At 38.1% G+C, this 12,729-nt stretch overlaps 1 protein-coding gene across 1 annotated transcript in view; it reads right to left on the reverse strand.

The window, feature by feature from the left end:
* The window catches only part of VPS13B (vacuolar protein sorting 13 homolog B), an 816,084-nt gene that overhangs the window by 180,322 nt on the left and 623,033 nt on the right, over positions 1–12,729 (reverse strand). Inside the window, exon 36 of the mRNA XM_024756522.1 lies at positions 9,458–9,853. Within this exon, the coding sequence (XP_024612290.1) occupies positions 9,458–9,853 (396 nt within the window). The remainder of the gene's footprint in view (positions 1–9,457; positions 9,854–12,729) is intronic.

Raw genomic sequence — 12,729 nt, forward strand, 5'->3', positions numbered from 1 at the left:
AAAAAAAAAGCCTACTAACAAATTTGACCGTGCATATTGGAAAGTGTATAGCAACCTTCTCATAGAGGAAAGAATATAGTAGCTGGTTAATTTAATGAGGAAACTGCTGGTGAATCCATTTTTTTTTAAAAGTAAGTCACATGAATGGAAGAACTGGTATCAACTCAAACAATGTTGAAAGCAAAATGACTTCCTAAGTGATTTACTGCAATGGCTTAGAAACTGGTATTAATCTACATGATCCAGGTTTTTAAAGACTGGTTTAATAGAAAGTCCAGAAGCCAGGAGACGTGTGTTATAGTCCCCACTGCACCCCAGAGTACCCCTGGACAAATCATTTAATCTCGGCACCCCTAAGTGAGGGAGTTAGGCCTAGCTCAGTAGGCCTCAACCTAGGGTTCTCTGACACTTAGGGAGTCCCACATAGTAATGGTGGTCCATGAGGTATTTTAAGTATTTCAAAGATCCTGAAAGAAATCATGAATTTGCTGGAGAGAGGGCCGAAGTGTACTAAGTATTTTGGTTACAGTAGTATCTGGTTGGTATAGTCATGCTAGCTATCTTATCCTAAATACAGCGTGTTTGGATGATGGAGAGAAAAGGACAAAAAGTGTTCTTGATGAAGAGGATGATCTCCGAGATAATTTTCAGCTCTAAAATTTAATGCTCTATGATCTCAGCATTCATGTGGTATGACTGAGTTGGGAGAGGGAGGGAGGGAGAAGAAGATACAAAAACACTAATATTTATTGAGAAATTACATAATTGTGTGCCAAGGAATGTGTAGGGTACTCTGTGTACGTTATTTCACTTAATCCACTCAACAGCCCCATGAATTAAGTATTTTTGCCTTTATTTTGGAAATGAGCTGTGTTGTGACTTTTACCACAATCAACTGCCAGCAAGTAGCAGGGCTGGGGTTGTCTGCCTCCTTCCAGCACCACATTGCTTTATAGAAACTACTGCTATTAGTTAGCTCTTAGTAATTTCATTTTTCCAATTGGTAACAGGGTTGTGAATAAATGCTTTTTCCTGTCCCCGGCTGTCTTGCTTGGCCTCAGTATATTATGCCAACATAGCCTACAGGGCCAGAGCCCCAGCCAGAGAGCAAAAGAACATCGAAGATGTGTCTTCAGTCACTTATCACTGACAGGGCTGCTTTGCCAGAAACTTTCCTAGCAAATAGCCTTCTGGCTTATGTGGATGGGAGGGCAATTTGCTGTGACCGCAGCAAAACTAAACACTGTCACAAATTCAGTGCAGTGGGGGATATTTACTTCTAACCCTCTCTTCTTCCACAGTCCCAGTTCTAGGAGCTACAATAATTCTTATCCATTTCACCCAATACTAACTTATAAAGTGCCATCATTAGGATGCAAAGGAGACGCTATTAAGAAAAAGATCTTTAGGAACTTCCTTGGTGGCGCAGTGATTAAGAATCCGCCTGCCAATGCAGGGTACACGGATTCAAGCCCTGGCTTGTTAAGATCCCACGTGCCGTGGGGCAACTAAGCCCATGTGCCACAACTACTGAGCCTGTGCTCTAGACCCCGCAAGCCACAACTACTGAAGCCCGTGCGCCTAGAGCCCGTGCTCCGCAACAAGAGAAGGCACCACAATGAGAAGCCTGCGCAGTGCAACCAACAGTAGCCCCCACTCACCGCAACTAGAGAAAGCCCGAGCGCAGCAAAGAAGATCCAATGCAGCCAAAAATAGATAGATAAATAAATAAAATTTAAAAAGAAAAAAAAGAAAAAGATCTCTAGTATTTAATTGCTAGGACTGGAAACTTTCTTCTTCAATAGCATTTTTCACAGTGAGATATTTTCACAGTGAGATATTTTCATTAATAGCATTTTTGTTGTCTCAAATGCCCTTTTTTCTCCTGTCCAAGGAATACTGTTTTAATATGCGTATTTGGGAAATTTTTACCAGTTGTCCCTTTTTTCACCTCAAATGTATCTAAATCTAGAGAAATGGTTCTTTCCCATATCTTTGTTAAAGCTAGGAGAAGAAATAAAAAGCATTGATTCTTTTTTTCTATAGTACATAAGCACACAAAGTCTAGCGCAATGGAACACAATTCTAAAATACATAACCTGGACTTCCCTGGTGGCGCAGTGGTTAAGAATCCACTTGCCAATGCAGGGGACACAGGTTTGAGCCCTGGCCTGGGAAGATCCCATATGCCGCAGAGTAACTAAGCCTGTGTGCCACCACTACTGAGCCTGTACTCTACAGCCTGCAAGCAACAACTAGTGAGCCCACACGCTGCAACTACCGAAGCCCGCGTGCCTATAGTCCACACTCCGCAACAAGAGAAGCCACCGCAATGAGAAGCCCGCGCACTGCGATGAAGAGTAGCCCATGCTCGCCGCAACTAGAGAAAGCCCGCAAGCAGCAACGAAGACCCAACGCAGCCAAAATAAATTAATTAATTAATAAATTTATTTAAAAAATACATAACCAGAGGCCAACAGTTTTCTAGCAGTCTAGATTAAGTTTGGAATTGGTAACTAAAAACAATAGGGGGAAAGACTAATCTAGCTGGAGACAAGATTTGAAGGTGGGTATACTTGGGAGAGTGTAATAACTGTACTGGATTTCTCATTAGCAGGGAGCAGAGTCTTAGGAAGATTCACATTCCCCAAGAGAACCATATTTACACAATTAACAATTCTTTTGTTGAAAAAAAAAAGCTTTCATTATTGCATGTAGACACATGTGGGCTGTATAAAAATATAAGAGATGTGTAACCCATGGTAAACACAAAGTAATGATCTTAAACAGGCCAAATCCTTGAACTCGTCATTAATAAATGTCTCTCCTGCATTCAGCTACCCAGGCTGCTGGGAGCCTGTTTTCTTCAAGTACTTCAAACACTGAAATCCAGGAACATTTATTATTTTAATCCATTACAGGCAGTGCTTGATTTAACTTTATTGGTTGCGGTGGTGGTAGTGGTTATAAGTGGGGGGTACAGCAATGTTCTTTTACACATCATTTCAAAAGGGCTTAATTATATTTTATAGTTTGGGCCAGGAATTCTACTTGTTTTTGGTCTAACAAGGTTCAAATGGAGTTCAGGTCGGTGATTAATCAGAAGAAAAAGTCAGAGATGGTTATCTCTCCGAGATGAGCTCATCTCCCTCTATGAAAGGCTGGGCAGGTACATCATGTTCACTGTGCCACAGCACATGCGAGTGCTCTGACATCCGAAGATGGCTGCTTATTGGATGATTTTTACTTTTCAGGCAGCCTAGAAATTAGCACATCAGAAATTTCACCCAGTGGTTACCTTCTAAATTTCTGAAGTTACTATCCTATGTATTTAAAGGCTTCTCATTAAAATCCAAACAGCTATAGTAACCTCACAGCACAGAAAAAATGTACACGAAGAACAAAAATCACGTTAACAGACATGAAAAAAAACCCACATAGACCCTTTAGCACAGAAAAATTTAAATATTCCAAATGAAAGATGTAAAGACTGAATTAATATAATTTGGTTAAACAAAACAAGAAAAAATAAGTGACCATATAAATATGCCTGAACAGCATATATCTACTAGTGAGTTTTTTTTTTTTTTTTCTGGGTATGCGGGCCTCTCACTGCCGTGGCCTCTCCCGTTGCAGAGCACAGGCTCCGGACGCGCAGGCCCAGCGGCCATGGCCCACGGGCCCAGCCGCTCCGCGGCATGCGGGATCCTCCCGGACCGGGGAACGAATCCACGTCCCCTGCATCAGCAGGCAGACTCCCAACCACTGCGCAACCAGGGAAGCCCCTACTAGTGAGTTTTTAAAAAACATCAAACATTCTTAATTTTTTACCTCTCTTTTTGAGGGGGTGAAAAAAGATAATTTCTAAGATAGTAGTATTAACATTGCTTATTATTGACCAAAATTCTATCTAAACATATATTATTGATAACAATTACAGCTGGGAGACTAAAACTTGTATGTTGGGATTTCTTCTCCATTGCATACGATTTCTAAGAGAGAGGACAAGAAAATTACTTTCCAAGAGAATGTCTTATACATTTACGGTTTTTATTTCCCGCTGTACTAGAGAATAAATATAGAACATTGCTTTGAAAAAAAGTTATGAGAATTTTACTTTTTCCACTTATTTCCCATTCAAGTTTTAGAACTTCCTATTTTACCTTTTTTGAATGTCTCAATAGTCCACCATTATGCACAGAAAAATATCAATTTTGAAAAAAAATCAGTAATCCACAGGTAATTTAAGAGTAAAAAAAGGACAGGCCAGTTCATCAGTAGCAACTTTGAACCTTGTTATAAAGTAATCGGAGGGAATCTGACCAGGATTAATAGTGGTCCTCAGTTCTGGGATGAGGGGTATCAGGTTACACGGACTCTGGGCCATCTGTTCCGCCTGCCTACATTTTACTTCTGCAAAACTGTAAAGGCACCTCTACCTCAGGGACTATAGAAGGGCATTAGAATTCTTCTGCTTTTCATTATCAGAAGATTCAGTAACTCACTTCATTGTCAAGATAATCCCCTTTTACTCTTTCTTTTGCGCTTGCAGGGTATGGCCAAAATGACAAATAAAACCCCAGATGTTAACAGACCCAATGAAGTCTCCACCTTTCCTTGAGTGTTGGGTTTAAGCTACTTGAGACACAGTGTCAAAAATGACAGGACCTTGATGCCCACACCCAATATTCATTAAGGTTTGTTAGTGATTTGTATAGCTGTCTACAAACTGTACTTCCACTTCAATCCTCAGTGGCTGTTTAAAAGTTAAGTTTGTCCTCTGGCTTTAACAGTCAAAGAATTCATTTCTTACTGTTCAGGCATTGGAAAAAGATGCTATTTCTTTCTAAAAGTAACAAAAGTCTTTGGGGTGTTGTAAATGGCTTGTTATTGCAATATATTATTTTAGGTAGTCATATATAATTTAATGTTGTATTTCCCCTCAGGCTTACTTGCATTTATGCAGCATCCAATGGCTATGACAACGCCTTAAGGAGATTTTCCTCAGGAGATCCAGTTGACTCTGGAATGAAAAGCTGGAGCTCCACTTTGTATCAATTAATAACCTGCTTTCACTTTTCAGTAGATGAAAAGGAACTCTAGGTTCTTTACATTTTTACTGGTCCTGAATTCAGTGAACATGAAAAGAGGCATTTGTATACATGAAAAATAATGTGGTTATGCTTTCTTTCTTCCTACTTTTGTTTATACACAAAGATAAGTACATCTGGATGACAGAGGCTGGGGTAGTGAAAGTTATTTAAACCACAGCTCTTTGACTAGGAATTCAACTCATTGCTTTCTGTATGGATGAAAAGTCCCCTAATTCCCTATGGAAAGGGGATTCTTGCAACTTTTCCCTAATTCTGACTAAAATGCCAGCCAAGATGGCCTCACTTAGGCTCTTTCCCCAACCCTTTGTGCCACTTAACTTGTTCATATCCTATTTCCCTTTCCCTTATCTACATGGAGTTTGCTAATCGACATGGCCCCAAGAAAAAGCAAGGCAGCCTAAAGCACAGCTATTTCACAGCCTGAATTGTGTACCCTTGTTTGCCGAAATCTAAGAAGTGCCGCCCTAATAGAGCCATAATTTACTCTGACAAGGAGAGCTAAAGTCTGCAGCTCACTCCCCACCCTGCCTGTGCAAAGTGCTACACTGCTGGTTCAGAATTTATAGCTACATACTTAAGGTTTCTCCAAAACACTATACTTCAAACAGCAAAAAAGACTGTGTGTGTGTGTGTGCGGGGGGGTGGGGAAGGCTACTTTTAAAAAAGAACATACTACAGAATGGGACAGATTTAATGGCTAGCAAAAGAAATATCTGCCTTAAAATGTTTCAGAAAATAAGATATGATTTTGAAACAAGATTAATTTCGTTATCAATAACATAATCATAGAAAATTTGGCAATATTATACACAATCATAGAGATTTTTGCAATTACACACCAATTTAAAAAAATACAAGCATTACATCTTGTATGTAAAGTTTTAAAATTTAGGGCCATTTTACCACAGACACATGGGAGAACATAAGTATTCTAGCAGAAATAAGAGTTAGGTTATTATAAGTCACTGTTACACTAGCATCTGCAGAGTGGAATTAAAAAAACCCCACGTTCCTTGAAACTTGGATAGTTTAGGGCCACAGAATAGTACAGGAGGCTAAGAAGAACTCAAGGATTTTTTTTAAGTGGAAAATATTTAACCATTTCGTTTTGTTTCAAATGATGAAAACATTTCGGTGAATAATCTGTACATATTTTGTTGTAAAACCCAGTAAATGAACATAAAAGCATTTCATATTTAAATGTATTGACAATGTCTTGGGGAGAATATTAACTTTCCTCTTTCATTCTTTTATTATTCCCTTTCCACATACACTTCCCATAACCTTATGTCGGTTTAGATGATAAAAAATATAATCGTTAGGCAAACTCAAATATTTTTTGTACTTTTCACAAGTGAAGAAACATGCCTACGACACATTCCCAATTGTGCTTCTCTAGATATTACTTAGAACATAAGATTCCTCTAGCATTACAAATCTATTTCAGCTCCTAAATTAAAACTCATCTGGAAAGGACAGCTTTACCCTGTTTATATAACATTGTCATATAAAGAGTGTTAAAAAAAATATTTCACTAAAAATAGCTTGCGTAAGTTAGGGATTAGAGTAGTTTCTGCTGCTATAATTGTTCCTTTGTAGTTTTTTCCATGATGTTTTTTGCACAATGTTTTTGACTGTGTTTATTAAAGTCAGCACATCAAAAAGGATCAAAGGAAAAGTGAGTGAGAACCAAAGAAACCCCAAGTGTGTTGTCTCATTGGGGAGTTATGCAGATTCGCATAAACAAGTGCAAATTGTTGAGGTTTTAATGAAAATTTTCTACAATTATTTTATCTTAAGTCATTCTATACAATAACATCTGTACAGCAGATGGCTATGCTGTACCAAGGCAATGCTCCTTTTTCTTTCTCTGTTTAATAGTACATCTGAGATGACTACTTTTGTCACTGTGCTCAATTTGGTTCAGCAAATAATTTGAAAAGTGCAGCTGCTGCAGATGGTCACAATAGTTACATAAACTGTAAAATCAAAGACACAGTTCAGTATAACTGTATTAGAGTCAAACTATAAAAATCTGACATTAACTCCACTGAACTCAAAGATACACTAGAAAAATTTTGGGTTGAATACAGAGCCATGTCACTTGAAAAATACAAAAAGAAATATGACTACCGGTAGGAGGGTTATTTTATTTTTTTGCTGGGAAATATTTTTTACCACTTACCAAAAATATACCTTAAGTAAACATTTGCATATATTTCATCCAAGTTGCAAAGCATGAATTTTTAAGATAGGCAAATATACAATGAAATTAATGTTCAAAGCTTAAATTTTATTTTACTTTTAAAAAGTTTTCCTTTGTTAAAAATCAATTTCTGAAAAATATGTAGTAATCTCTTAATTATAATTTCCTAGAAGTCATTCTACAGCAATAACTAGAACTTGCCGTGCTACTTCACTTAATTATAATTTATTATTATTTTGCTGACTTTGTTATCTTTTAAACATTTGAGTATGCCATCACATCAAGCAGAATAAACAGATTTGGTGTTTGTTATACTCTCATGATAAAACTGTTTCTATTAATTAAATGGCTAATTTCAATTTGATCTGATTAGTTGAATCAAATAACTACTTTAGAACATTTGCAGGACACTACATAACGTAGAGTTATACCAAGTATGTCTTAGTCAAAGCTATAGTTTCTACTTCTGCATTTAACTAGATTTAAGAGTATAACTGTAAAAGGAGTAAGGGTACTAGCATAAAGGGAAAAAACAAGTTACAAAACCAGAATGAATCTACTATCTTGTAAAGCTCAGTGAGAGGATTTAAATTATATTTTAGAGATATTTACTGAGAACAGACACTATTAAAATTAGATAAAATATGAGTAGCAAATGAATGAAACAAGAAACGAGGATGAATAAAGAAAAGGACCTAGAATTGAGTACAATACATGTTAAATGCTTTCATTCTGTTTGAGTCCTAACCTTTCCTTGCTATGATTAAGGTAAAACTGAAAAGGCGTGGGAATGGCCCCAGTGTTGTCTGGGTTGTAATTTATTTGTGGATAAATCAGACATTGTAGCCTCCAGTGCTTCATAGTCTTTCATGTCCCATGGACCTTACATTTTTCATTTCCAACTTTTAAGACAATAAAAAAAATACAGTGCTTTTAGCTGGCTTGGTCACAAATATTTCTGATGAGAAAGAAATCAATCATTTATTTTTTTGGCCTAAAATTCATACTTCTCAACTACAAAACTCCTTCTTTATCTCTTCAACTACTGTGCCCAAACTGGCTATACAGTTAGTCTCCAGCTGCCACTTAATTACTCTTTGGTAAGCAACTAAGTTGCCTAGTTTCAGGATTTACTTTATCCCCAGCACTATCCCTCTAGCCCCACTTCTTTCCTGAAAATTAAAGTGGAAAAAAATGTTTTCCTTTTGCTACTTTTACTTTCAAAGTAAAATTTCTGGCATCATGCCCTGAACTTTAACAGTAGCAGTTTCTGTGATTGAAAATGGTTATTCCCCACCTGTACCTTGTCTTTTCTCTTCCCCTCACATTCCTTCTGCCTACCCTTTTTGACTCAGTGTGAAAAAGCACATAACAGTTGAGGAAAATGTAGATGTCACTGCCTGTTAGTTTCTCACCTCTCCACCCATCAAGGACATTCAGTTGCCAAGTCCACAGCTCCCTTGCTCAGCCAGGCACTGAAGCATGGCCTTTCCTTGCACATGTTGCTGCCTGATAGTCCTCAATGGCATTGTCTTTTCAAAGTTGAACCTTGGCTTCTATCACATTTTGTGCAGCATTCCTGCCACCAGAGCAATTTTTCTTTTTTAAATAAATTGTTACCAGTAACTTAATGTAGCACATTGGAATCACCTGTAGGGTTTGTTGGAACACACTTTTCTGGGCCCAATGCCCAGACTTTCTGATTCAGGAGGTCAGGGGTAGAGCCTGAGAATTTGCATTTCTAACAAGTTCCCAGATGATGCTGATGCTGCTGCTTCTGAGACCACACTTTAAAAGCTACTGTTCTAATGGCTCACAAAACTTGATACATACTCTGTTCTTCCACTACAGCTATTTTAGGTAAAAAGAAATTTAGGAATGAACAGTTGCAAAGACATCTGTAGGAACATGCCTGAAGAGGTAGATAGGAACGGTTTAGTTTATCGTAGTAACATACTTAGGCTTAGCTGATTTGTTATACCATTTTCTTTAAAATAAGACAACAAACCAGAAATGTTCCCAATCTCTAATGGCTCTTGAAACTTTTAAACTCTATTTAATATAAATCTTCAACATTATGCAGTTTTAGATGTTAACAAGTCATTGTCATCTCCCTCTCCCCTTTTCTGTGACTTACCAGGCACTTTTTGCGCTGCTTTGATATTAAGGCTTCCATTGAGGGTTGATAAAGATGCTAACAGGCACGGTTTATTAGGATGGGGGACAGTTTCCATGGAGACCACAATCTGAGTAGTATGAACAGAAATTTTTTGAAAGCAGGAAACCATTCTCCACACGTTTTCTTGAAATGGAATCTTTTGTGCTCCATCACCATGAACTTTAAGCTTAGACAACTTTCCACGGTAACATTTGGAGGCGGGAAGCTCATCCTTATTCAGCATGGTGTCTGACAGGGCTGAGGTCTCTTTGCTGTGTGCACTTTGTATCTTCTTTAAAAAATGGTTTATCTGATCCAGCTTGGTAAAACTCAGGTTTGCTTTCAAAGGCTTTGATATATCCAAGTTGATGTCTGCTATAGAATTGAAAAGGATAAGAAAATTACTGAAGCTCTCCTATTGAAAATAAGCCTTTACTTCCCTGTCAAGCTCCTATTTCAGTTTCCCAACGCCTGTACTGTGGACTCATTAGGATGTCAGATGTTATAATTCTTTTACTTACCACCTAACCTTTCCATGTAGTTATTGAAGGAACAGTTTCCCTGGACTACTTACATGCCCACATTCCTGTCTCAATCCATGTGACTGTCTGTTCCCGACAGAGCAAAGGCCACACACGGACATCTACCTCTGCCCTCCCACTCTGAGGTAAAATTAAGCAGCCTTTCCAGTTTGTTAATGAACTGACATTCTTTCTTCCGAGGTTAAAAGGGCTTCCTTTAGTACCCAGCACAATGTTTGACACGAACACTGGTATTAATAAATACTTGTCCAACTGATTAACTGAAGTAGCCTCCCCTACCACTCTCTGATAAAAGTATATGCATTTGTTTCCCCTCTGTGACACACTAAAACCCAGAAGAGTCCCTACATCTTTCCTTGGACTCTGCGTTGATAAAGTTTCAAATACCTCATCCAATGTAAGACTGAGATTTCTTAAAATCCATTTTACATGTATCATCTACTGGATGTTGTCCTTATTTGTCACTTACTCACTTAGTCACCTGACATTAAAACTAACTAGGCCCTATCATTTCTGTTTTTGCCTTCTCACTTCTGTTTTTATTATCAATAAGACATAAGACTGTAAGGGCTGTCAAGGCAGAGCATGCCACTCATGTTTATACCCAGTGCCTGGCACAGTGTGTTTCTCATAAGTATGTGTTCAATAAATGGTTGAGTTTAACTGAACCTAACAAGTGTTCTTTTCACTGGAGCCTGATGTAATACAAGACACAATCACAGATGAAGCTAGGAAGAGCAAAGTTATCAAGCAGATTAAGTTAATATTCTGTCTGTTTTCAATAGGAGGACCTCTTCTCATCTTCCTCAGACGTCAGCACCTTAGAGTTTCCTCCTGGCTACCCAGGCTCGCTCAGGTTACCATCCCTTTTATGTGTGCCTTTCCTGGTGTTTCTTTAATCAGGCTAAGCAAACTCCGAGAGTCCTGCTTCTAGCCAGTTGTCCACTGGAAAGGGTCAGACATCTGAGTCACCCTTCTGCAATACTAAAATGTTCCCTGCTCCCTATATTCATTTAAACAGAACAACACCCTAATTTAAAGGAATTATGTTTCTTAACATCTTTATTGACATATTAACTCATATCATACAATTTACCTATTTAAAGTACACAATTCAATGGTTCTTAGTATACTCACAGGATTGTATAATCATCACCACTATTTAATTCCAGAACATTATTACCACCACCAGGGGAAGAAAAAAGTTCCCATGCCACTTAGTGGTCCCTACCCATTCCCCACTTCCAGCACTCAGGCAACCAGTAAACTAATTTCTGTCTCTATAGATTTGCCTATTCTGGGCATTTCATATAAATGGAATCACACAAAATTTGGCTTTTTGTGTCTGGTTTCTTTCAGTTAACATAGTAAAAGTTTTTAAGGTTCATTTGTGTTGAATCATGTATCACCAGTATGTCATTCCTTTTTATGGCTGAATAATACTCCATCATATGGATATACTACATTTTGTTTATCCATTATCAGTTTATGGACATTTGGGTTGTTTCCACTTTTTGGCTATTATGGATAATACTGCTATGAACATTCATGTGCAAATTTTTTTTTTGTGAACATGTTTTCAATTCTTTTAGGTATCTACCTAGAAGTGGAATTGCTGGGTCATATTTGATTACAGCAATCCTAGTGGGTATGAAGTGGTAACCCATTGTGATTTTGATGTGTATTTCCCTAATGATTAATGATGTTGAGCATTTCTTCATTTCTTCAGTCGTAGTGGGTATGAAGTGGTATCCCATTGTGATTTTGATGTGTATTTCCCTAATGATTAATGATGTTGAGCATTAATGTTATTGGCTATGTGTATATATTCTTGGGAGAAATGTCTATTCACACCCTTTGCTCATTTTTAAATTGGGTTATTTGTCTTTTTATTAAATAGCATGAGTCTTTTATGTTGATATATTCTGGATACAATTCCCTATGAGATATAGGATTTGCAAATATTTTCTCCCATTCTGTGGACTGTCTTTTCAGTTTTTTGGATGGTATGATTTGCAGCATGAAGGTTTTTAAGTTTTGTGAAGTCCAACAGATCTATTATTATGCTTGTGCTTTTGGTGTCATATCCAAAAACCGTTGCTTAGGGGGCTTCCCTGGTGGCGCAGTGGTTAAGAATCTGCCTGCCAATCCAGGGGACACGGATTCGAGCCCTGGCCCAGGAAGATCCCCCATGCCGCGAAGCAACTAAACCCATGAGCCACAACTACTCAGCCTGTGCTCTAGAGCCTGTGATCCATAACTACTGAAGCCCGTGTGCCTAGAGCCCGTGCTCCGCAACAAGAGAAGCCACTGCCACGAGAAGCCGTGCACCGCAACGAAGAGTAGCCCCCACTCGCCGCAACTAGAGAGAGCACGTGCACAGCAATGAAGACCCAACGCAGCCAAAAATAAACAAATAAAATAAATTTATAAAACAAAACAAAACAAAAACATTGCTTAACCCAAGGTCACAAAGATTTACAGTTATGCTTTCTTTTACAAGTTTTATAGTTTTACCTCTTACATTTAGGTCTATGATTGCTCTTGAATTAACTTTTGTGCTTTGTTTGGTAGGGGTCCAACTTAATTTTTTTTTGCATGCAGAAATCCAGTTATACCAGCACCATTTTTTTTTTTTTTTTTTTTTTTTGGTACGCAGGCCTCTCACTGTTGTGACCTCTCCCCTTGCAGAGCACAGGCTCCGGACGC

This window comes from Neophocaena asiaeorientalis, unplaced genomic scaffold, assembly GCF_003031525.2.
Source record: "Neophocaena asiaeorientalis asiaeorientalis breed wild unplaced genomic scaffold, Neophocaena_asiaeorientalis_V1.1 scaffold29, whole genome shotgun sequence".
In the NCBI taxonomy this organism is placed as follows: Eukaryota; Metazoa; Chordata; class Mammalia; order Artiodactyla; family Phocoenidae; genus Neophocaena; species Neophocaena asiaeorientalis.